The sequence below is a fragment of the Rattus rattus genome, chromosome 5 (genome assembly GCF_011064425.1).
Source record: "Rattus rattus isolate New Zealand chromosome 5, Rrattus_CSIRO_v1, whole genome shotgun sequence".
Classification (NCBI taxonomy): Eukaryota; Metazoa; Chordata; class Mammalia; order Rodentia; family Muridae; genus Rattus; species Rattus rattus.
The window spans coordinates 98,099,883-98,126,960 of NC_046158.1; the positions used below are offsets into that span (position 1 = coordinate 98,099,883).

Sequence of the window (27,078 nt, forward strand, 5' to 3'; positions counted from 1 at the left end):
ATATTAACATAGAAAAACCAAGGTTTTGCTTTAAAATATTTTCTTTATTTTTCCAGATGGTTGAGGTTTTTGATATCAGTCATATGCATATCCCTTATACTTAAACATCTAAGAAGCAAACAAGAGCTAGTAGAATGGGTTAGTATAAGCTAGAAATAAAAAGCTCTTGTAAAACAAAAATTTTAAAATAATGCAGCATTCTGTATGTTTCTGTCTTGGGTATGAAAACTTTTGCCTAACAGTTTAGTGTGTGGTCTGTATTAAATCGTGAAACATTGTTTTAGTTGAAAGTTGTATGGCTAGTTTATGGAATTCTCTTTTTGTTTCAAATACCTTTAGGAATGTTAAGTAAAGGTGTCAATTTGTCTTCATTTTTATTCTTCTAACAGGAAATTGAAATATGACTGAAGGCTGGAGTGAAGATGGGCAGTTAATGCTCTAAAGAGACCTATTTATGCCTCTTTAGAATGCAGCTTTAGTTAGAATTTAAAACAAAGCAGCCTTACTCTTCTTTTAAAAATGTGTTTATATTTTAAAAATTATATAGTACTTAACTATCTTGTAAAAGGAGGAGCTGCTGAGGCAAGAGGGAAATGTTAGAAACATACTTTAAATTTTCAATGGGGAAAGTAAGGGTGTGTGCTGGGAATCTTGTCCTTCCCCTTTTCATCTGTTTTAGGTGATAAGGTTAGTAACTTGTTTTGTGTGTGTGTTTTGTGACATGGTTTCTATGTGGCCCTGGCTGTCCAGAAACTCATTATTGTACATCAGGCTGACCCCAAACTCACAGAGATCTACCTGCCTCTGCCTCTGCCTCTGCCTCTGCTTCCCTGGTGCTAAGACTAAATGTGTGATCCACTGTGTCCAGCTTGCTCTCATTTTTTTTAAGTGTCCTAAGAATTGAGATATATTGTATAGCCTAAAGAAGTTTTAGTCAGAGCATTCAATTTTAATTATTTAATTGTTTTTTTTTTGTTTGTTTGTTTAAAAATTAGAATTATAGCTGGGCAGTGGTATCGCATGCCTTTAATTCCAGCACTCAGGAGTTGGGGGCAGGTATTTCTCTTGAGTTTGAGGGCAGCCTGATTTACGGAGTGAGTTCAGGACAGCCAGGTCTATAGAGAGACCCTGTCTCAGAAAACAAAAATCAAAAACAGAATTTTAAAGCTTTGTTTTTGGTGGAGGACAGTGTGTGATTTTTGTGGGTAGTAATTGGTACTTAGAAGTGGGTTTTACCTTTAAGAAATTGACCCAGAGGACACAACTAATGTTATAAGTACAATCACTTAGTAGGAGGGCACAATAAGAGAAATGAAGATTTTTGACCTGCAAATTTTTATTTGCAGCAGCTCGGCCCTCTCCTGGTGGTGTGTTCACACAATTTGTGATGAGCAAAGTTGGCGCCTTACAGCAGAAGATACCTGGAGTTCGCACACCTCAACCCCTTACAGGGCCACAGAAGTTCAGTATCAGGCCTTCTCCAGTAATGGTCGTCGCACCTGTGGTTTCTTCTGAGCAAGTTCAGGTGTGCAGCACTGTAACTGCTGCTGTCACTACTTCCCCTCAAGTGGTTTTAGAAAATGTTACTGCTGTGCCGTCTCTGACTGCTAATTCTGATATGGGAGCTAAAGAAGCTACTTATTCTTCTAGTGCCTCCACTGCTGGGGTTGTTGAGATCTCTGAAACTAATAACACTACCCCTGTAACATCTACCCAGTCTACAGCCACTGTGAACCTTACCAAAACTACTGGGACAACTACTAGCCCTGTGGCTTCAGTTTCGTTTCCTAAACCATTGGTAGCATCTCCAACCATAACTCTTCCTGTTGCTTCCACTGCCTCCACTTCCATAGTCATGGTGACCACAGCTGCATCTTCCTCCGTGGTGACCACACCTACTTCATCACTGAGTTCTGTACCTATTATACTCTCAGGAATTAATGGAAGTCCACCAGTGAGCCAGAGACCAGGTAAGGACTAGTTCTTGGAATTTTCCAGTTATAATAAAATTAGGAGTTTCTAGTTTGGATGTTTGTCATTTTTAACTGCATTGAGCTGTATTCATAACTATCTTGAGATGCATTCAGGCTACAGTTTAGATAGCCTGATACATTTTCGAGTTTCAGTGATAGTATGACATGTTAACATTCCTAAAACTTTAAAATTCTACAAAACCGAACCCTAACAATACCAGAGCATATGGCTAGTTGTAGGATTAGCAATGACCATTGTCTGTACAGTTCTTTAGCCAGATTCCTTAGTACAGGAAATCAACTGTCTTCAGGAGATTATCTGATTGATAGGTTAATAGGACTAAAGTTTAATCCAGGGAATACTAACACTCAAAAACAAAGTGGAGATGGTGGCTGAAGGGCACAAAATGATGTAAATAGGACCAGAGCTCTGAGCCATTTAAAAGAACAGCCTTTAAAGAGACATGGGAGAAAGAGCAAATAAAAGGCTATATGATGAGAGCTACAGTTATACATCTCTAAGGAGGGAACTTCATCTACAGCTGCTGGGTGAGTTACTTTTTTTGCCCCTCTCTCCTTCCCTCCCTTTCTAAGAAAATGTTTCTGCATTTATAAGAAAATGTACAGCAAGTGACATTTTCCAAAATGTTATATTTTGATGTTTTTCTAAATTTTTATTTTATGTATATAGTGTTTTGCCTGTTTGTGTGTCACTGGAGGCTGGCTGATCTGCCTGCCTGCTTTCCTAAAAGGTGTCAGGTTCATTTCTAGCTCTCATTATTATACTTAGTTGATAAAACAACCTGACCAAAAAAACAAGTAGTAGAGGGCTTATTTGGGCTCATGGTTTTAAAAGTACAGTCTCGTCCCCGTCCCCGTCCCTGTCCCCCGTCCCCCCCCCAAAAGCTGAGGACCGAACCCAGGGCCTAAATCCACTGCGCTAAATCCCCAATCAAAAGTACAGTCTTTAGTAGTCAGGAAAACCATGGCAACAGGAGTATGAGTCAGTATGTCACTGTGTGCGAACTTAATGCCTTTTATACTATCCAGGACCCAAACCTGTGGGGTGGTGTCATCTGCATTCATGATGGATTTTCCCTCCTTGGTTAAACTTCCTGAGGAATAACCTCACAGACATGGCCATAAGGCTGTCGTTATCCGAGGTATTTCTAAATCCCATCAAGTTGACAATCCACATAAACTGACACAGATGTAACTAATAAGAGATGAGGAGACACATTTCTATGTTTAGTACTTATATTTTGTATTCATCAACTTTTTAAATAAATTTATATTTTCTTTCTCTTTTTTAAAAATTTATTTTAGCCTGGTAGTGGTTGTGCAGGCCTTTAAGTCCAGCACTTAGGAGGCAGAGGTGGATCTCTTTGAGTTTGAGGCCACCCTGGTCTGCAGAGTGACTTCAGGACACCAGTGCTACATACACTGAGAAACCCCATCTCAAACAAAATAAAAATTGTTTTAACTTTATGAATGTTACCTGCATGTACATCATTTGCTTGCAGTACCCACAGCGACCAGAAGTTATCAGATCCCTGAGAATTAAATTACAAACAACTGGTTATGAACTACCTTGGAGGGGCTGAGAACTGAACCTGGGTCCTCTGGAAGAGAAGCCAGTGTTCTTGACCACTTAGCCATCTCACCAACCCCAGATTTAAGTTGGATTAGGTTAAAAGAATTTAGGGTAATATACTTACTTATTTTGATAAACTTTATTTTGGCTTTTATTTTGGTTTGTTTTTTGAGGCAGGGTTTATCTACAGAGCTCTGGCTTTTTAGACCAGGCAGGCCTCAAACTCACAGAGATTTGCCTGCCTTTGCCTCCTGAGTGCTGGAATTAAAGGTATGTACCATCATACCAGCTTATTTTGCTAGTTTTTAAATTTTTTATTTTATGCATATATTTGATGTATCTGTGCATGTTAGTGGACCGCATTCTTACCCTCAGAATTCAAAAGAGGGTGTGAGATCCTCTGAACCCAGGTCTTCTGCAAAAACAACAAGCGCTGAGCTGTCTCTATCTCCTGATCTTTTATATTTCAGTGCAGCTACCTCTAGAAGAGCAGCTAGTGCTCTAAACACGAGCAGTCTCTTTAGCCACTATATGCATTTTTTTTAAAAAAGGGTGTGTGTGTGTGTGTGTGTGTGTGTGTGTGTGTGTGTGTGTGTGTGTGTGTGTGTAGGGGGTGTCTATCTCCCTTTATGTTTATGTTCTTGGAGGGTAGGAGGGCCTTTAGATTCCCTGGATTTCTTTTGAGCTTCTCAATATGATTTCCAGGAAATCCTGTCTTCTACAAAAGCAGCAAATTTTGAGCCATCTCTCTAGCCCCCAGATGCATATTTTTGTTCAAATTGCAAAGTATTATTTTTACAGGTAGTAAATTGGCAAACTTAACATATTTTATTGCCAATATCAGATAAGCGAACTAATTAGATCAGTTTTATTTGTACTTACTATGAATATTATACCTATTTCTTTACCTCAGAACTAACACTAAAAAATAATCTTTTCTTATCTTCTATTTAGCTCTTCTAAACAATAAGCCTCATTTATTACTAATAATGGTTTGAAATGTCTTTGCTGTTCTTGTTTTTCAAGACAGGTTTTTCTGTGTGTCTCTGGTTGCCCTGGAACTTGCTCTGTAGACCAGGTTGGCCTCAAACTCATATCATCCTGCCTCAGGCTCAACCACCACCCAGCTTGAAATGTCTTTTAATTCACATTTTCTGAATTAATTTTTTACTTTTTAAAAAAAATCAAAAACAAAAAACAAAAAAACAACCTTTTTGCTTCTCTCTAACCAGGCTTTATTTCTCTGCTTCTTTGATATCTTTTAGTTTCATACCATTGGACTAGGAGGTTTGTTTTTTTTTTTTTTTTTTAAAGATTATTTCCACAAATGTTTAAGCTTTTCTTTGTAGTTTTTAAGAAAAAAATTGTTTTAATTTCATGTGTACAGGTATTGTTTGCATGTGTGCCACATGTGTGCAATGCCTACGGAAGCCAGAACAGAGATCATATTCCCTGGAACTAGAGTTACAGCCGGCTGTAAGGTGCTAGGAATTGAACCTGAGTCCTCTGAAAGAAAAGCCAATGCTCTTAACCAGTGAAACATCTTTGCAGCCTCAAGTTAAACTCTTTATTTGTTATTTAAAAACCAAAGAACACTTGCATACACTTCATGATATTTACTCCTAACCCTATTCCTTTCTGTAGTATAAGCTGTGAAACAAAATCATAGGACTAATTGTAAAGAAGAGTATTAGATTATAATCTCTTGAGGTTAAATGTGAACTCAGCTTTAGAGTTCCGCCTTTGCTTTTCATTAGATATAATGTTTTGAAATGTACTTCTTGAAAAAGTGATGCTTTTCCTTTTAAACTACTTTGAATCTAAAGCTCTACAATGTCTGGGCAATTACTCAAGTTTAAAATGCATTATTCTTTGGCCGGCAAGATACCTCTGTAGATAAAAGATACTTGCCGGGGCTGGAGAGATGACTCAGCGGTTAAGAGCACCCGACTACTCTTCCAGAGGTCCTGAGTTCAATTCCCAGCAACCACATGGTGGCTCACAACCATCTGTAAAGAGATCTGATGCCCTCTTCTGGTGTTTCTGAAGACAGCTGCAGTGTACTTACATATAATAAATGAATAAATCTTTAAAAAAAAATATACTTGCCTCTAAGCCTCACGATCTGAGTTCTATTCCTAGGACCTACATGGTTGAAGAAGAGAACTGTCTCCTACAAGTTGTCCTCTGATTCATATGCAATTACAGATATACACACAAATAAATGTGATTTATTTGTTTGTTGAGACAAGGGTTTCTCTGTATAGGGCTAGCTGTCCTAAAAGTCGCTTTGTAGACCAGGCTATCCTCTAAACTCAGAGATTTGCCTTGCCTCCCGTATTTTGGAATTAAAAGTGTGTATCACCACTACCAAATTTATGATGAGGAGGAGGAAGATGAGGAGGAGTCAAGTGTATTGGTTCGCATCTTAAATCCTAACTCTCAGAACAGCCAGGGAGTTTCTTTTCAGTCTAAGGCCAACCTGTTTTCCATAGTGAGTTCCAGGATAGTCAGGGGCTATATAGAGAAATCTTGTCTCAAAAAAAATAAAACACTAACTTCACAATTCAAGTAAGCTGTTACTTGCAGCAGTATTAGATCTTATGTCATATTATTTTTAATCCATGTATTTTTAAAGAAAATTCTTACATTCTCTCATTTTTCTCTTTTCCAGAAAATGCCCCTCAAATTCCAGTGACTACCCCACAGATCTCTCCTAACAACGTGAAACGTACTGGACCTCGATTGTTGTTGATCCCAGTGCAGCAGGGTTCTCCTACGCTTAGACCAATCCCAAACCCCCAGCTTCAGGGACAGCGGATGGTCTTACAACCGGTTAGGAGTCCAAGTGGAATGAACCTATTCAGGCACCCCAATGGGCAGATTGTCCAACTCCTACCTTTACATCAGATTCGAGGCTCTAATACCCAGCCCAGCTTACAGCCTGTGGTGTTTCGGAACCCAGGTATAAAGTTTGAGATCTTTCTGATGAGTTTTGATGTTAAATTACTTGTCTATGTGATGTGTTTGGAACACCAGAATTTTTCTTTCTTAGTCTCCTAAACTGGGACATTCCTTGAAAGACTTGATGGTATGAGCAGTGGTGATTTAAGCTCTTTCTTTTTTTTTTTTTACCAGGATCTGTGGTGGGAATCCGATTACCAACTCCTTGCAAATCTTCAGAGACTCCATCATCTTCTTCATCCTCCACCTTCTCTGTCATGAGTCCTGTAATTCAGGCTGTTGGGTCTTCTCCAACAGTAAATGTCATTTCTCAGGCACCTTCATTGCTTTCCTCTGGATCTAGTTTTGTCTCTCAGGCTGGTACACTGACTCTGCGGATTTCTCCTCCTGAAACTCAAAACCTTGCAAGTAAAACAGGCTCTGAAAGCAAAGTAACACCTAGCACTGGAGGACAACCTGTGGGCACTGCTAGCCTCATTCCTCTGCAGTCAGGTAGCTTTGCCTTGCTGCAGCTCCCAGGACAAAAGCCTGTTCCTAACTCTGTTCTTCAGCATGTTGCTTCCCTTCAGATAAAAAAGGAATCTCAGAATACAGACCAGAAAGATGAATCAAACTCTATCAAAAGAGAGAAGGAAACTAAGAAAGCTCTATCATCAAAAGATGAAGTTGTAGATCCTGAGGCTAATATAATGAAGCAGAACTCAGGAATTATTGCCTCAGAAGATACCTTCAATAATTCATTGGATGATGGAGGTGATCTTTTGGATGAAGAAAGTCTTAGGGAAGATACCAGACCTTATGAATACTCTTATAGCACTGGGTCTCACACAGATGAAGACAAAGATGGTGATGAAGAATCTGGGAACAAGAATGAGAACATTCCAAAAGAAAAACAGACTGTTCCAGAAGTTAGGGCTGGCTCTGAAAACATCAATATTATGACACTCCAAAACGTCAGAAAAGTACGCCCTCAAAAGTATGTTGAGGTGAAGGTTGAACAGCAGCAGGGGTCAGAGAACCCAGATGATTTTCTAGTCCTCTCTAAGGAGGAAAGTAAATTTGAATTATCAGGGAGCCAAGTTAAGGAACAGAAATCTAACTCACAGACAGAGGCCAAGAAGGATTGTGAGGATTCTCTGGGCAAGGACAGTCTTAGGGAGAGATGGAGAAAACACCTGAAGGGCCCCTTAACTCACAAGTACGTTGGAATTTCACAAGACTTTAAGAAAGAGGCAGACGTTCAGTTGTTTACAGAAATGAAGCCATGTCAAGACAATTCTGAACGGGACATCTCTGAATTACTTGCAAAAAGTGGAACTATTGAGAGTGATGGAATTTTTAAAACTGAGGATGGTTCTTGGAGTGGCATTTCTAGTTCTGCGGCCTTCTCTATTATTCCTAGGAGAGCAACAAAAGGAAGAAGAGGGAGCAGACGTTTTCAGGGTCATTTCCTGCTCTCAAAAGAACACATGAAACCAAAGCAACAGGCAAATGGTGGGAGAAGCAGTGCTGACTTCACAGTTTTGGATTTGGAAGATGAGGATGAGGAAGATGAGAATGAGAAAACCGATGATTCTATTGATGAGATTGTGGATGTTGTTTCTGGCTACCAGAGTGAGGAGGTTGATGTAGAAAAGGTGGTGAGCCCGTTTTTTGTTGTGACTGAAACCTTGTGGATTTAAATGATTAGAGATAGCTTTTCTAGAGCATCACTAATACCTAGTGTATTCATTTGGGTGCCTAGGTTCATCTCATTAAATGACTAGTGTTTAAGGCAACACTTTGTGTCTTGCTCATTACTCTTGTAAAGGTGGTTTGATCCTTTCAAGTATAGATGCTGCAAAGCGCCTACTAAGTTGAACTTTTAAGGATACCTTGAAAGCCCTACAGTCATTTGATCCCAGTGGTTTCTGTCACATTGTCTGTGATATGATTGACACTTATCTGATACAGATAAAGTAAACAATGAAAGTTTGCCTTTAAAATTAGAGGAGTTGTCTGCATCTAGAGGAAAATTTTTCTTCTTGGAGAAAACCTGCAAAGTTCCACCTAATACTTTGTTTAATCTTACCTGAAAGTTGCTTTGTATCTTTTAGTATTGTGTTGGAACTGTACATTCTCTGTTTTTTTCTATATATTTTTTATATATTCTAGACTTTGATCATTGTCTTTTATAATATAGCCTTTATAGTTTTATGTTTTAATTTTCTTGAGATTCTCTTAATAGGTTTCCTATTTATGGGACTATTAACTGAATTAAGGAATTGAGGGCCAGACATGATATAGGGCAAGAGTTAGATTACATTTTTTTCTACAAGGGGTCAGATTGTAAACATTTTACACGTTGCAGGTTAAATGATTCCATTGCTGAGGTAGTGTGGAAGCAACCACAAACACCTGAGTGAAAGAATGAGGCTGGATTCCAATAAAATTACAAAGTAGGCGGTGGGCTGTGGTTTCCTAACTACAGCATAAGGTCAGATACAAAACATGAGCTCATAGACAGCTGCTTCAGGAACACAGAAATTAAATTGTCAACTCTCTTCAGGAGCAAATGATAGAAGCCTTTGTACCAGCTATATTTTAGAATCTCTCTTTCTTGAGATATATTTAGCTCCTATATTGACTGGTATTTCCTTGTTAATACCTAACTGCTTTATTACTTAAAACAAAAAGGTAGTAGTTTAAAACTAAATATCTGAGCATGGTGGCGCATATCAGATCTTTTGAATTTGAGGCTGGCCTGCTCAACATTGAGAACCTGTCTCAAAAAACGGTTCCCTCAAAAAGTCTTCTAAAACATTTTAACCTTGTATTATACCAGTGCCTCAATTGTTTGACTTACAAGTAAGGATACTGCTCTAACATTGAATAATTTATATATGCATTTGCTTAATGCTTTCTCTGTAGGTTAATCCTTTTTAGGAACATAAATCTAAGAATATGGAGTTTGTATGTTTGTATTATACAACTTATTGTACTTTTACAGTCTCCTTTTTTGTAATCAGTCTGAGTAAACATTACATCAACAAGCAAACAAAAACAAAACAGTCTAACTCTAAAACTAGTGAGACTTTGAACTCTCAGTGAAGTTGCTTTTGCAGAGCCTGTGGGATGCCTTACTCTTACTCTTACTTGGATATACTAATCTGACTTCTAAAAAAAATTCAAAGCATTATGTGAATGATCTCTAAAATATAAATTGTGTATCATGTTTACATTCATGTTCCATGCCAAAATTATCTTTACACTTATTGCTAGACTTGTATTTGAATTATATGAGGAAATTTATGAATAATTAATTTGTCTTCTCTTGAGATTATTGGATACAATTACAAAGTCTACAGTTAAGATCATGCAGTAGTGGGGCTGGAGAGATAGCTCAGCAGTTAGGAGCACTGACTGCTCTTCTAGAGGTCCTGAGTTCAATTCCCAGCATCCACATAGTGGCTCATGACCATCTCTAATGGGATCTGTATGCCCTCTTCTGGTGTGTCTGAAGAGAGTGACAATGAACTCACATATATAAAATAAATAATAAAATAAATCTTAAAGAAAAAAAGATCATGCAATAGATGGGTGTAAGGAGGTAGAGGAAGGAGGATTGCAGGTTTGAGCTGTCCTGGAATACATAACATACCCTGTGTCATAAATCTATGAAGGAAGCATACCCCTTTCAGTTCAAGTATTATAAATCAAATCTACATTAGTAACTTTAGAGTCTATTCATTTTTGTTCCTTATGATTAATATACCTTATCTAAATTTAATGTATATTGCTTAATTTATGCCTAAGTTAAAGTGGGCACCATAAATGACACCTTCTATTTAGTGTCTATTAGCCTTTTTAAGTTTCTGACATAATGAACACTACTTTTAAAGATGGACTTGGAAATACCTGTTTATCCCACATCACACATGCAACTTTGTAAAAGGATTCAGTGCTCAGTATTTACTCAGTTGCTTCTGTTATTGTATTGTAAGGAACTATAATTGAGATTACTTTTGAAAACTGAAATTTTTCAAAAGCTTTTATTGTATGGAGTTGTATCCCGTTTCCATGTCTGCCTTATATTAGTTAATGTGTATTGATTTATGGACATTTGATCAGATAATAGCCATTAAGTCCTGTTCAAAACAATTTTCTGTGGATTTGGGGGATTAGGGGTTGGTACTAAACCTAAGGCCTCAGCATGTATAGTCAAGATATTTTTTAAAGCTTTAAGGCATCATTCCCAAATGCTGTCCTCTAGAAATAACATCAGAGCATCAAATATAGCCTGCCTATAGAAACTTTGTCCAGCCTAAGGTTAGTGGTACCTGTTTAGTGTACATCTATGACTTACTATAGCTGTTGATATTAACTCTAATCATGTTGTCTCTCTAACTTAGTTTCTTTGTGTAATTGACAAACAGCATTATTAGTACTCAGGGTAGATCACTAGTTGGTTTAATAAGGCAGCATGTGGGTTGGGGATTTAGCTCAGGGGTAAAGGGCTTGCCTAGCAAGAACAAGGCCCTGGGTTCGGTCCCCAGCTCCGGAAAAAAAAAAAAAAAAAAAAAGGCAGCATGTGATTGAAAAGTTTAGGTTTATGTGTCACCCAATACATTATTTACTGTCCTAATCATCTGTTTCAGAACAACTATGTAGACTATATTGAGGATGATGAGCAGGTGGATGTTGAGACAGTAGAAGAGCTCTCAGAGGAAATTAACTTCACCTACAAGAAGACCACAGCAGCTCACACACAGTCCTTCAGACAGCAGTAAGTCGTATTTACCTTTGGGTTGTTGCTCAGAAACAGAAACAAGACCAAACATTTTGTTTAAAAGCTCCGGGTAACAGACTAACTTCATTATTCCTCTAGGGATTGTTGATTTTTCTGTTTTTCTTTTCTCCGAGGTAGTATAGATGAGACTGTGAAATAAGGAATTTACTTGCTTTGGCCTTTGCTAACAAGTAGTATATAAATATGAGTTAAGAAGCTTTTAGAGACTGATACACTTGTATTAAAATACTAGTTTTGGCTGGAGCACCTGGGAAGCAGAGGTAGAGCCAGGCGCTCTCTTGAGTTGAGGTCAGACTGGTCTGTATAATGAGTTCTAGGCCAACTAGAGCTATGTAGTAAGACTCTGTCTAAAATAATAAGTAAATGCTAGTTGTGATAATTTAAATAACCTTGGACAAGTCTGTATGCTCCCCATTGAGAGTGTAAGGTGAAATAGTGTACATACTGTCCATAGTCGCTAATAAGAACTGACTGTTTAACAGAGTTAGCGCCTTTATATTTCAGTTTAAAAGCATTATAGATGTAGTTATTGTGTAGGCTAAACAGGTGAGGCACAAATATGAGATACTTTACCTGTTCCACTGAGAAAACTCAGGTGTGTGCTCTGGTGTGTTGTCTTACCCCTGTGTAGGAAGATCTGTAGGGATTAGGAATTGGCATGTGAGAGAGTCAAGAAGGAAAATGGCAACTTTTTTTGTCTTTTTCCTGAGATAGTTTCTTAAGTGACTATCTTCACTCCAGGGCTGTTACCGGCTCCTTCAGTCACCTATTAAGGTGAGAGTTTAAATCCCTTAAAACTTAATTATATTTACTAAGTTCAGTAGTATTGAAGACAGATGGGAAGTCCTGTATTTTAAACTCAAGTTCCTAAACAGCAACAAAGAAAAATGTAATTTTAAAAATAATTTTTCCTTTTAAAAATAGTCAGCAACAGGAATAAAAGCTTTCTGGAATTAATATGGCCCCATAGGATATGAATGCTTAAAAAGAAATCACTGAGTGAATATACTATTCTGATATTGTGATTCATTAAGTGAATTTTGATGTGTCTAAATATTCTCATATCAAAAATTGGTTTGGGGCTGCCCTGGTGGCTCCTAATTGTAATCCCAGTACTGGAGATGTTAAGGCAAGAGGATCATTACTTGTTCCAGGCCAGTCAGACCTACATGGTGTTACTTTTGAAATGATTTCAACCGTGTATACATTTCTCATATAATATAATATAGCTAACAAATGTGCAAAGCTTGAAGAAAATTGTATTAAGAGACATTGGAAAATAAGTAGATACCATGTTATTAGGTTGGGATAATAAAAGAGCCAAGAATAACCACTATATAGAAAGCACAAACTATTTTTTTTTTTTTTTTTTTTTTTTCGGAGCTGGGGACCGAACCCAGGGCCTTACGCTTCCTAGGTAAGCGCTCTGCCGGAAAAGCACAAACTATTAAAGAACAGAAATTAAATTTAAAGGCAGAAAACAGATCTGAGTTTGAGGTACCTTGATCTACGTAGCAAGTTCAGAACAGCCAGGACTTTACACTGAGGCCCTGCCTATGAATGAATGAATGAATGAATGAATGAATGAATGGATTTATTTGTAATTTTAGAAATTATTTAAACACTATAAATAAACTACTGTTGAATAAATTGTGGCCTTCTAGTATACCTTAGAGAAAAGAAACCGTAATTTAGGAAGTTTGAGATGGTGTAGTTTCCTAATTGTTGTGAAATGAAATAGATCTGATATTACTGAATTTCAGTAAAATATTAAAAGTACTTTTTTTTAAATCTAGGTGTCATAGCCTTATCTCTGCGGATGAAAAAGCTTCTGAAAAGAGTCGAAAGGTATTTAGAATGAATTTAATGAAATTATTTACTAAAATTGGTGACATTTGTTTTATGATTAAAAATATAAGATTTACTCACTAATTTTTTAAGGACTTATTTTAGGTCATTTTATTTGCCTTCTCTTTACAAATTTGGTGCCGTGTGTGTGTGTGTTAATTTTAGTCCTCTTGGAGAATAGAATAAATTTAGAGGAGTTAAAATATAGTTTGTGAAAATAGATTTGTTTATTTGAAAGCAAAATACCCATATACATAAGGTAAAGTAATAGTAGTAAACTTAAAAATTAAGGTATTTATAACCCAAGAGTAAAATATGAAAGATTTAATCAAATTTTCAAAACTGCACAAAGGAAGAATACATTGATAATTATTTTATAAAGCAAATAGACAAGTTATATTCACGTTAGTTACGGATCAGCAGAAAAACTAAATTACATTTAGATAGAGTGCTAAGATACACAAGAATAAAGTGAGCAGAATCCTCTTGTGATCTCAAGAAGTCAGTGAAGATCATTGGCAACAGCATAAATAAGTTTATATTAGGAATCAAAAGAAGCTACACACAAATAGCACATCGTTTCTGAGAACTCCGTTAGAGGTAATGGCCATATTTTCAATTTAGTAAAAGGTTGGCATATGTTTACAGCTCAATACATGCCAATAACTTCTTTTTAGGAAATGTATTTTATTTTAGGGCTAGGGAGTTGCCTCAGCAGTTAATAACATATACTGTTCTTCTACAAGACCCAGATTTGGTTCCCAGCATCCACAGTAGGCTTACAGTCACCTGCTCCAGCTCCATGGGGATCTGATAATTCTGGCCTCTACTGGCACCTACACTCGGGTATACACGCCTACACACATGTAAAGACACACATGTAAAAAGACTATTTTAGAATAGTAACTAGTTCTCTTAACTAGTCCTTTCCAGCCTAGCCCCTTTAAATTTCTCCTAACCGTTCCTTCCTCAGGTCCGCAACAGTCTGCTTAAACAATCCCTTCTCCCAGTTTTCCCAATACTAGCAGCTCCAAACTGTAACACCTGTTCTAGCCTATCTCTTCAGCTTAGCTTTTCCTGCCTCAACTGTCTCCTAATGTCTTATCACCAACTGCCTTTGCTTTCATTCTGCTAGCCCTTACCTCCCTCCCCTTCTCAGGATCAGCTGGAGATATATATATTATATATATATTTCCTGTCCTATTTCCAGAAATCCAAAAAGCAACCAACACTGAAGTGTTAAACATTTCTAACAGCTAAGAATTCTTAAAGGACAAGTTGACTAGCAACTGGGGATCATTAAACAGAGCCAGGTATATAAGATAAATCATACTACGTTTCTCCCCATTTGTTTAGTTATTAATCCAGTTTTGAAGCTGCTCTGGATGCTTTCTGTAGCCATGCTACTGTTGGGGTTTGTTTTTTGTGTCTCCACTTTTCCCAATGTCTTTCCCAGGGTTCTCAGGTGTCCGATATCTTTCTTAGCACATCCACAACTGAGATAAACACCTGACAACAAGGATTCTCTTTCCTTTAACTTGGGTACGGCTTCCTGTACCTTTTATACTCCTGGACTGTCTTATCTTCTAGCATCTTGTGTTCTGGAGTTCCTTGCTGAATTCTCTTAATTTCTACCCCCCAGCTATGTGAACCTGACTTGAGCATGTAGGATGCAGTATTCAGTATATATAGTCTGTCTTAAAGTCCTGCTCCTAAACCTGTTGTTTCTCTGCATTGTTTTTTTTTTTGGAGCTGGGGACCAAACCCAGGGCCTTGCACTTGCTAGGCAAGCGCTCTATCACTGAGCTAAATCCCCAACCCGTTTCTCTGCATTGTAAAGGCTCTGTATTGCAGGAGGCCAAAGTCCTACTCATAGGCCTGCCAGTGGTTAGAGGTGCTGAATGTTTCTTGTCCAGGTTTCTCTGGCTGGCAGGGGAAGACAGTAACTGGTCAGGATCTCTTCTTTGCTCTTTTTGGGTCAGTGGACAAGGCTTTCAGGAGACCTCCCGTGCTTACCTTTGAGCTTTGTCAGTTTTGATGGGATCCACAGCTTTTCATTTCTTGTGGAAATAGAAACAAATCTGTATCCTCAACACAGAGAGTTCCATTCTGATGTTAACATATCCTTATAGATTTTAGGCTGATTTAATTTTTTATATAACCTGTTGTCTTTTAGCTGCTATTGTTCCTTTCTCATTAACGTTCAGAAAATTTAAGGTTAATGGAATACTATTTAGTCTATCCCAGGGGGTCTTTATTATTCCTTTTTGTTTTATAAGCACTTCCTTTATTAGCTCTTTCTACACTTGCTTGTCCTAGGATTGTGTGTTATACTTGTAATGTGCTTTGTATTGTCTGCGAAGAATTACTCCATCTTACCAGAAACATGTGGAGTATTGTTAGTTTTAATTTTATACAGGTATCTCCATAATAGCCATTACTTCCAGTAAATGTGTAATTACAGAATCAACTTTTTCAGAACTAAAAGCAGTTGCCCATTGAAACCCAGAGTATGTATCAATGGTAAGGTGTATAAATTTTAGTTTTTCAAATTCTACACAATGAAATAATCCGTTACCCTTAGGGTAACTTCCAGAGGTTAATGGAGTTTGGTTATACAAAGAACAAGTTGAACATTTTTTTTTTTATAATTTTCTCGGCTTGTTGCCAGGTGATAGAGAAATTTTTCTTTAAACCTATATTGTTAACATGGTGTTTTTGTTTTTTTTTAATCAGATTTTGAAGCTTCTAACATATTTCCTATTACTATTTGGTCAGTTTCTTTCACAGCTGTTAAATTGGTTAACATTCTCAATTTCCTCAGTTTCTTCTTTATAACAAATTCAGGGGAATACTATGGGCTGGTAGATGATCCATAGAAATGACAGTACCAAAATCACCTGGCACTTAGCTCTCTTCCAGGTACAGGAACACACCTTCATACAGGAAAGTCACCACAACACAAGATTTTTGTAAAATGATAGGTCCATCAGCTTCTTTATTTACCAAAATAACAACTGTTTGCCAAAAATACATGTTTTACTGTACTTTCAAATCTTCCTGACTAAAGGAGCTGGTGAGATGGCTTAGCTTTAAACTTGGTAATCTGAGTTTAACCCTGTGATCCACATGGTGGATGGACAGAGCTGACTTCCACATGTACAGTGTGTCATGCTTGCCCTCTCCACCACCACCTGCACAATTAAGTCTATTTAAGAAAAAAAGGTTTGGAGAGAAAGTTTATTTATAAGAGAGTGGCAGTTGATCCTTTCCCAAAATGGGAAAGGTCTTACCCATATTAAAATTTTGTATGGGGAGGGGTATGTTCGGGGGCTCGTGCTTACCAGATATTGGGGCCATGGGTGGATGTCAAATGTCATTTGAGATAGACTCTCTCACTAAGTGTGGAAATTGCTACTGGAGCTTGGCTGGCTGACTGGCCTATACGCCCCCAAAATTTGCCTGTCTACACTTTTCCAATGCATTTCTGTCAGCAGTGGTGGCACACACATTTATTCCTAGCACTCAGTAGATAGAGGCAGGTGAATCTCTGTGAGTTTGAGGCCAGCCTGGTATACAAAGTGAGTTCTAGGATAGCCAGGGCTGTAAAACAGAGAAATTCTGTCTCAAAAAATGTTTTGTTTTATATTTTTTTCTACCAATCAAGACTGTGATTTTTCAATTGAGCATGGTTCATAGGGGCTCACAAAGACTGAAGGAACAGTCATGGATCCTGTTTGGGCCTGAGCTAGGTCCTCTGCACATAAATTGCAAATGGTTGCATAGTTGGTGTTTTTGTGGGACTCCTCTTAACAGTGGCAGTGGGGAGTGTGTCTGACTCTTGCCTGCTCTTGGGACCCTTTTCCTCCTATTGGGTTGCCTTGTCCAGCCTTGATATGAGGGTTTGTGTCACTTGTTATGTCATGTTTAGTTAATATCCTTGGGAAGCTTTTTTTTTTTTTTTCTTTTAAAGGGAAACTGAGGAGTTGTAGATCTAGGGGGGAGGAGGAGGTATGAGGGTGGGAGCAAGGGAAACTGCAGTCAGAATGTAATGTAGATAAAGAATGAAAATTTAAAAAGTAAGACCTCTTTTTTAAAGAAAAAAGATTGTGGGGGTTTGTTGTTGTTGTTTAGTCCTGAAAACTAGTTTTAATGATAAATTAGATTTAAAAAACTTCCAGATATTTCCTGTAACTCCAGATGCTCCCTCATTTGAGAATCACCAAAACTTGAGCTGTGAAGTAATATGACTATATTAGTATTTATTAGAATTCATACTGTTGGTATTGTTGAAATAAGGAAAGATAGATTGGGACGATGAGCAATTGAGAAGCCTTACAAAAGTCCAGACAAAGTGTATCTATTTAGAGCAGTTTCCTTTGGGATGGAGGAAGGTTCTGAGGAAACTTTCTTTTTGGACAGGTTTCATTAATTTCTTCAAAATTGAAAGAAGATTGCTGGAGTGATAAGCCACACAAAGAAACAGAAGCTTTTGCATATTACCGGCGGACACACACTGCTAATGAGCGGCGGCGGCGTGGTGAAATGAGGGATCTCTTTGAAAAATTGAAGATTACATTAGGATTACTTCATTCTTCCAAAGTTTCCAAAAGTCTCATTCTTAATCGGGTAAGTATTGTGGAAATCGCATACACAAACGTAAGTTCAGTTAAGAGAAACTTACAGATACTATGAGAAAGAAAACTCATTATCATATGAGAGAAATGGAAGCAGAGTTACTTCTATTTAACAGTTGAGTGAAGTTAGTGGCTGGTCATGGCAGCTTATACCTGGTATGGCAGCACTTGAGAGGCTGAACAGAAAGATTGCCATGAGCTACAGAGTGATGCTGTATCATAAACAGGACTAGTAAATAAGCAATAAATACTACAGAGAAAAAAAAATTAAGTCAAAATAACTTCACGTTGACTGTTAAGTATGGAGGCAGGGGAACAGGGAAGATTGATGGGGGTTGGTGGAGGTGGTGGTGGTGGTGGTGATGGTAAGCAAGCAAGCTCATGGGTACATGTTCCCATGTGTGTGTATGCAGAAATGAGAGCAGGATGTTGGGCATCTTCTTTTTTATTACTTTGAACAGGGTCTCTCATAGAACTGGCAACTTGACTCTATGGCTAGGCTGGGTGGCCGTGGAGCTCTTGGGATCTTCAGTGCTTGGGTTGTGTAGGATTGTGCAGCCATGCTTAGCTTCTTACATGAGTGCTGGGCATTCAAACTCAGGTCCTCATGCCTGTAAGGTAAGTGTTGTGCTGTTGTCTTACCCGGTGAGCCATCTCCCTAGCCCCAAATACTTAAGTCTTAAGTTAGAAGCTGAGGGCTGGTAGGATAGCTCAGTTAACAAAGTGCTTACCTTGCAAGCATGAAGACTTGATTTCCATAACTCCAGAGTCTACATTAAAAAAAGAGAGGGAGATGTGGTGGCACATGCTTTTAATTTCAGCTTTGTCTGGGCAGATTCTCGAGTCTCACTGGCCAGCCAGCTTAGCCTATTTGGTGAGCTCCAGGGCAGTGAGAGATCATGCCAAGAAAAGAAAGATAGTGCTGAGCGATAATACAAGTCTTAAACTTAGACTAAGTCTGTGTGCTAGTCTCTATATTATTCCTCAAAGTATTTAGTACAGTTTATCATAGTGTAAAGTGCATAGCATAAAAATAATTTAGTGCACACGTTTTTTCCAGTAGAGATGGAACATGGTTTGATGCATGTGAGGCAAGCACTTTACCACCAAATAATTGCATCCATAATCCGTAACACTTCTTGATATCTAATATAGATATTTAAAAAGAAAATGAACTACTCAGCTTAGTAGAAGTTTTAACTTTGCATATAGGCCATCAAAAGCAACATCATTTCATTACTTTTAAGAAGTTGGGGAAGTATACATCTAGCATTTAAATTTATTGAAATGAAACAGATTTTGTAAACATTTTTAAATTTGATTAAAATCTAAGCAGAACATATTATATATTTTTCCTTGCAGTAGTGGAAAACTTGTTCACCACTCAGTGATGATCTTTGGAAATAATCATTCTCTACATTCCCTAAAAATATAAGCTAGAAAATAATTTAGCAAGTACTGTTGGGTTGGGGGTGTAGCTCAGAGATAGAACTCTTTACGTAGCAAGGCCCTGAGGTTCTATTCCCAGCACCAGAACCAGTGGCTCAATGTATTATTCAATTTCTGAAACATGATTAGTTGTTTTATAATGTTCTCTAAAATACTACGTTAAAATACTTTCATTAAATAAATTGTGTAGACCTCCTGTACTTTTTGGAGTACAAGTAAATGGTCCATTGATGTTACTGTTTTTATTCTAGGCATTCAGTGAAATTCAAGGACTAACAGACCAGGCAGATAAATTGATAGGGCAGAAAAATCTCCTGAGTCGAAAACGAAGTATTTTAATCCGGAAAGTATCATCTCTTTCAGGTAAGCTACATAAGCATCTCTGGGAAAGAAAGAGTACAGTGACAGCATTAGCAAGGACTCCGAGCCTTTCAGACTCTGTTGAGGTTTAGGATTGGCATCTCAGGCTTACAGCAGGATTAGCTTTGACTGAGTATCATAGTATCTGAATTGTAATCACTTGCCTCTCAGAGTTTGGGGGAATATAATTAAATCAACTAGATTTCAACTAACTGCATTTCTCATTATTTTGTGGTATGCACAGAGTGATGCTTTACTCCTATTTACCTGCAGGGAAAACAGAAGAAGTGGTCTTGAAGAAGCTAGAGTATATTTATGCAAAACAACAAGCACTAGAGGCGCAAAAAAGAAAAAAGAAAATGGGGTCAGATGAGTTTGGTCTGTCTCCCAGAATTAGTACACAGCTGGAGGGATCTTCATCATCATCTGTAGATCTTGGACAGATGTTTATGAATAACAGAAGGGGGAAACCTTTGATTCTTTCCAGAAGAAGAGACCAGGCTACAGGTAAGAGGAACATTTTTTGCTTTTCTTAATGTAGCTAGACATCAATTTATTTTAGTGGACTGAACATCTCTTGGCTATAGTTCTAGTTAAATGAATTACAGATGATTTTTAAGAAACCTAACTTTTGGGGTTGGGGATTCAGCTCGGTGGTAGAGCGCTTGCCTAGCTAGCGCAAGGCCCTGGGTTCGGTCCCCAGCTCCGAAAAAAAGAAAGAAAAAAAAAAAAAAAAAGAAACCTAACTTTAAGTAGTAACTTTGAACTTTTGGTTTTGCACAAATAACTCCTAAGAGCTTGTGTAAATCCTAGTTCTGATAACAGTCTACATGTAACATGTTTCTAGTAAGTACATAACTGCTATTATATGTGAATTCTTGATATTCTTGAATTTATTACAGGTTGAAAAATAAATTGGAACTTTTTAAGGTTTTTTTTTTTTAAAGTTAAGGTGGGCATAGTGGTTGGTGTGTATCTATATAGTCTCAGCTACTTGGAAGACTAAGACAGACAATTGCTTGAGGCTCAGAATTGAGTTTGGTCTAGGTAACAGAGTGAGAGTGTTACAGTGTTATAGTGTTTGTAAAAATTTACAAAGGAATAGTTTAATTTCTTTGAACTTGTCCATTTTTCATTGTCTTAATTAAGGAACAAAGCAAACTAGCTTAAGTTGTTTTTTACCTTGTTTTTGGAAGTAACTATACTAATTTAATGTTACTTGGTAGGCTCATGTTTTAGAGAAAGGTGTGTTTTTTGGGTTTTTTTTGGTTTTTTTTTTTATTCTTCCGACAGCTCAGTGTATAGACCAGAAGACTTTGTTTTAACGTTACAGAATAAAATAAATGACCTGAATTCACAATGAAAAGAAACTATGGCTTAGAAACTTAAAACTTTGTTAGGAATGTATAGGAGGGACTGGAGAGATGGCTCAGTGGTAAGAGCACTGACTGCTCTTCCAGAGGTCCTGAGTTCAATTCCCAGCAACCACATGGTGACCCACAACCATCTGTAATGAGATCTGATACCTTCTTCTGGTGTGTCTGAAGACAGCTACAGTGTACTCACATAAAATAAAAATTATTTAAAAAAAATGAAAAAAAGGAGTGTATAGGATAGGAAGCCTGTGAATAGACTTGTGCATGCCCTCATGTAAACTTACATTATACCTTTCAAGTCAGCCTCTCTCTGGAGTACACTAACATTAATTGACATTTGTTTTCTTTGCAGAAAATGCTTCACCTTCTGACACTCCACACTCTTCTGCCAACCTGGTGATGACACCACAAGGGCAGTTGCTTACCCTGAAAGGCCCCCTATTCTCAGCACCAGTGGTAGCAGTTTCTCCTGCTCTCTTAGAAGCTGGTCTGAAGCCTCAAGTTGCAAGCAGTACTATGGCTCAGTCAGGTATGTAATGGTATTCTATGGTTCGTAATTATATACTAAAGAACTGTCCAACAATACAGGAAGCCTTTAAATTTGATCTGTAGTTACTCAGAGCTGTTCTTTTGGCATTTGCCTTGTTAAGAAATGGCCCTAGCTTGGTTTGATTGGTGGTTTATCTGGGATAGGAAACTGTTTTGTGAACTCTAGTGAAATTTCTCAACAGAGGAAGAATTAAAATGGTGTCCAAGTGAAATGATTGATGTAGAAGGGTCAATATTTAAGTTCTTGGTGTTGATCATTGTTTTGGGTTATACTTGGAATGGGGGCACTCCCATGTTACTGGCTTAATGCATTGTTTTAAGAACCATTCCTTTTTGCTAAAGTTTTATTTGGTGGTTTGGGTTCTAGACATCTAAATCTCTGTTAAGGTAGGAGGGTATACTTACATGGTTTTTGTTATTATTGTTGTTGCCATTGCAACTCCCCTTCCCTTTCTAACTAGAAATTAATTGGGTGAACAAAAGCAAGATGTGTTTCTGCCTCAGTATAAGAATTAGTTTAGCAAACTGGATTTTTGATGGTGGCCTGTGGCCATAATCCCAGCACTTAGGAGACACAAGACAAGATTTTTGTGAGTTGGAGGCTAGCCCTGGACTTCATAGGAAGATCCTGATTCTGTTCAAACCTAGGGCTGGAAATATACCTTCCTAGAATAGGCAAGTTCCTGAATTCAGTCTCCCCCCCTGCTCTTCCAATCCAGAAAAAGAAAAGAGTTATTTTGTGGAGATTTTCTAAAAAATAATTACGTGGAACTATTAATAATGAAATAAATGTCTTGACTAGATTTTACTTGACTATTGCTATTTCAGCTGTTATTCTGACAAAAGTGAACTTAGGAAGAATGACTGAGGAAGGAGAGAGAAAAGATTTTTATTACTGTAAATCCAATGAACTCTTAATTTTTGATTTTCAGAGAACGATGACTTATTTATGATGCCACGAATTGTTAATGTAACATCATTGGCCGCAGAGGAAGATTTGGGAGGTATGAGTGGCAACAAATACCTTCATGAAGTTCCTGATGGCAAACCAGCACCTGACCACCTGAGAGACATTTCTGGGAATGAAGCTAGCCCCTTAAAGGATACAGAGAGAATCTCTTCCAGAGGAAACCATAGAGACAGCAGAATGGCACTGGGTCCAACACAAGTGTTTTTGGCAAATAAAGATTCTGGATTTCCACATGTAGCTGATGTTTCCACTATGCAGGCAGCACAGGAATTTATACCTAAAAAAATGTCTGGTGATCTGAGAGGGCATCGGCATAAATGGAAGGAGTGTGAGTTGAGAGGAGAGAGACTAAAGTCAAAGGAATCTCAGTTTCATAAATTAAAGATGAAGGATCTCAAGGACTCAAGCATAGAGATGGAACTGAGGAAAGTAGCCTCAGCTATTGAGGAAGCAGCACTTGATCCCAGTGAGCTGCTGACTAACATGGAGGATGAGGACGACACTGACGAGACGCTGACTTCACTGCTCAATGAAATTGCTTTTCTTAATCAACAACTAAATGATGACTCTGGCCTGGCTGAACTCTCTGGTTCTATGGATACAGAATTCCCAGGGGATGCTCAGCAAGCTTTTATCAGTAAACTTGCTCCTGGGAACAGATCAGCTTTCCAAGTTGGACACTTGGGAACAGGTGTGAAAGAGTTGCCTGATGTCCAAGAGGAAAGTGAATCCATCAGCCCTCTCCTCTTGCACTTGGAAGATGATGACTTTTCTGAGAACGAAAAACAGCTTGGGGACACAGCCTCTGAGCCAGATGTCCTTAAGATTGTTATTGACTCTGAGATAAAGGATTCTCTTGTTTCCCATAGGAAATCTAGTGATGGAGGGCAGAGTACTTCTGGTCTCCCTGCAGAGCCTGAAAACGTATCGTCACCTCCCATCCTGCACATGAAGACTGGCCCGGAGAACAGCAGTACAGACACTTTGTGGAGGCCTATGCCAAAGTTGGCCCCTTTAGGTTTAAAAGTAGCTAATCCCCCCAGTGATGCTGATGGTCAGAGTCTCAAGGTGATGCCTGCCTTGGCACCTATAGCTGCCAAAGTTGGGTCAGTTGGACACAAAATGAACACAACAGGAAGTGACCAGGAAGGCCGGGGGAGCAAGATGATGCCTACATTGGCACCTGTTGTAACTAAATTGGGCAACTCTGGGGTTCCATCAAGCTCATCAGGGAAATGAACTTGTTCATCCTCATGCAGAAGCCAGGATATGAGGGGAAATTGAATTTCACCTCCTTTCTCTGTAGGCATCTGTTTGTTTGTTTGTTTGTTTGTATTATGGAACTATTATCCTTGACCTAATTATGTGTGGCTATTAATGGAGAAAGGGGGATGTAGGGTGCTGGTCCTGGTGTTTGAAATTCTGATCATGTTAAAAATGTGTTACCTCACTTGTGGTGCTGGGTTCCCTCATCTTCTCTAAGAAGGTGTGATTCCCTCTTGCCCAAGGAATTCATAACAAGATTCTGGCTCCTTCAACTACCTTATTTTTTCCCCTGAGAAAATGCTTGAGACTTGGAATTACTATAGACTAAACTATAATTGATAGTTTTTGGCTCTAAAATCTGAGAATTGTGATGCAGTTGTGTGAAGGGACCTAGAAAAAACTTTTAGTTATTTTTTTGATAGTAGAGCATGATAGAGCTGGGAATGGTAGTGCACACTTGTAATTCCAGCACTTAGAAGACTAAAGCAGAAGGATTGCAAGTTTGTGTCTACCCTGATCTATAACAAACACACACACACACACACACACACACACACACACACACACACACACAATTGTGGAGGGAGAAGGAAGGGAGAATGTTACAGTGGATAGGATGAATACTATAGAATACCAAAGTGGAGGGATTTGTCATTCAGCAGACTGTTGTTTCATATCCAGAATAGCTGTTCCCTTTCAGTCATAATTAAAAGCTTAAACTTTCTGGTAAAGTAGGAATATACGTTTTACTTTTACTATTAACATACTTATTTTTAGAGACTAAAAATGAGATACGTGTCCCTTATTTCTTTTGTGGTATTACAAAGATTCATTCATAGTGCCAGGGATTTCTACTCATTTGTTTTTTGGAGGTAGACATAGAGGCAGCCATTTTCTTTCCTAAATCATGTAACTCAAGAAACAGCTAAAATGAAAAGCAGTTTCTCCCCTAACCAGAGACTAGCCAAAATAAAAATTTGTGAGGCTGGATTATTTCCCAAATGAAACCAGCCTCTAGGTGCTTGAAGGTTTTGTTCACTGTCACCTGCACAGGATGTAAAGAAAAGGCGAGTCAGAGTGAGCAATCTTTACCAGGGAAGTAAAGCAGTATTTGAGTCACAGAATATATTTTTTATCTGCTACCATGGCATCAATGATCTGTAGAGCTTTTTCACTCATTAACTGTCAGGGTATGAAGGACTGACAACCTGTAAAGATGAAGATATTTATATTTTTGTATAGTTGTTTTCATAGATTTCTCAAAGGATGAAGTTTTCGATCTAGAAGAGATTTGTATTGAGTATAGAAATGTTTCCTATATAGTTTGTAAATAATCATGGTGCATTTGAGGGGTCTCTCGGGAACTCCTGGGGCAAGAATCACTGTTCTGAAAATGTATAGACTGAGATTTAGCTGCTGCATTTTGCCTTTCTTAAATAATTATATTTTGGAATGTAACCCGTTCTGTCTGCAATGACAGGATTTGCTTGTGTTGTAAAACACTTTAACACAAGTGCTTCCGGTGCCTGGGCTGTGCCTGGGTGATTGTATTTCTTTTACACTACTGCGTCTTTACCCTAAGTCCCACTCTGTATCTTCAGACCTAGGTTGTGAGACCAACTTTGGAATGAATCTAGCCAGTGAATTACTTCCATGTTTGATTCCCTTTTTACATTAACTCTGGTAATCATCAGATTGGAATGATGAAAAACTTTACACTGCAGAATGCAGTGGTAGGAAATTCTTCATTGGTTTTGTGCTGCTTGCTCTAAAAAGGTCATCAGCACTTAACCTTCCCTGTTTACTACAGAAGCCTGATAGAGTGAAAACAGTATTCCTCAGCTTCTCCTTTGTCCTCTGTCCTTTACCCAACTGATTTTATCCAATGCCTTAGCCAAGGAATGCAGCACCTGTCGCCCTTGCTAATAGCTGTCCTCAGAGACGCTAGTTCTTTAGCCCAGGTATAGCAGTTTCCAGTGGTTTTATTGCCTGTTTCTTTCCCGTGTTTCCTTCTGGCTTCCTAGAGCCCTTTTGGGTTTTGAGAGTCAGACAAGAAACACAAAAAGGGAGTGAAAAATCCTCAGGAAAAAAAAAAAAAGACCATTGTAGCTTATGATTCTCTCTCTCTCTCTCTCTCTCTCTCTCTCTCTCTCTCTCTCTCTCTCTCTCCCCCTCCCCCTCCCTCCCCTCCTCCCTCCCTCCCCCTCCCTCTCTCCCCTCTCCTTTTTTTCTTTTTCTTTTTTTTTAATTTGAAAAAAAAGCATAGACAAAACAGGTCAGGATTTATTCTTGATTGGAAGATCCTCGGTTGTGTTTATGAAAGATGGACAAGGATAGAGATGAAGTTTGGTTCTAGGTGTTCAGGGAAAGCTGCAGGTGTCATTACAACCCCCCACAATACATTGTTCTTAAGACAGATTTAGGAGCTATCAGGGCTAGTTTGAGGAGGGTTTAGTCTTTAGAACAATCTTGTAGCCTTGACAGAAATCCAAAATCTCCCCAAACTCTTACCCTTTAACCTTACATTAGGAGAAACTGATCTATTAAAATTACATGTATGAGTATGAAAAGTGAAGTTAAGTGAGAACATTGGAAGAACCTGGAAAAAAGCTCCCACCCTAACTAAGAAGCATGATCTCAGTAGACCAATAACTCGCCTTTTTATACACCTGTAAATAAATGGAATGTTTTTAAGAATATAATTATGTCAGATTTAGCATTTTCTTTTATATATTAAATATATATCTTTCATTTCTGCTTTTGAAAGTGATTATTTTTTTAGAAATAACAAGTTTGGCAGTTGAAAGGCAAGACATGTGAACCTGAAATAAACCAGTTATACTAATTAAAGCAGAATTTGGTGTTGGGAGGTTTGTGCTTGGTTGGAGAATTCTTTATGCCCTCAGACATATTTGAGAGAGGATCCCATTGAAGTGATCTTTTCAGAAGCTTCTTGATTTGAAAGCTTTTGATCTGTCATTTGGGAAGACCTTTGGTATTCTAGTCCTTGTAGCATGTTTTATTTGGGACTTCAAGATTATGTACAAATTGATGGCAAATATTTGCCGTTCTATAGTGAGAAGAGTTTCATAGTACCACTGTGTGCAATGTCTTTATCTGTTGCCTTGGGGAACAACAGGACAGAAATACAATTTTAGTGTCTAGAGACAGTAGGTGTTCTTTTTTAATTTGTGTATGTATATATTGGGTGTGTAGAGCTCAAAGGACAACTTTGAGGAATCACTTCTCTCCTACCAGGGATCCAACTCATGTTGTCAAGCATTCACAGCAAACACTTTTAGC

At 38.1% G+C, this 27,078-nt stretch overlaps 1 protein-coding gene across 1 annotated transcript in view; it reads left to right on the forward strand.

Moving 5' to 3' along the window:
* The window catches only part of Mga (MAX dimerization protein MGA), a 64,116-nt gene extending 40,250 nt beyond the window's left edge, over positions 1 to 23,866 (forward strand). Inside the window, 10 exon segments of the mRNA XM_032903982.1 lie at positions 1,347 to 1,970; positions 6,242 to 6,532; positions 6,706 to 8,168; positions 11,169 to 11,296; positions 13,117 to 13,168; positions 17,591 to 17,797; positions 19,506 to 19,617; positions 19,888 to 20,121; positions 21,343 to 21,519; positions 22,472 to 23,866. Coding sequence (XP_032759873.1) covers positions 1,347 to 1,970; positions 6,242 to 6,532; positions 6,706 to 8,168; positions 11,169 to 11,296; positions 13,117 to 13,168; positions 17,591 to 17,797; positions 19,506 to 19,617; positions 19,888 to 20,121; positions 21,343 to 21,519; positions 22,472 to 23,748 — 4,565 coding nt within the window. The 3' untranslated portion in view covers positions 23,749 to 23,866.
* The last annotated feature ends 3,212 nt before the right edge of the window (positions 23,867 to 27,078 follow it).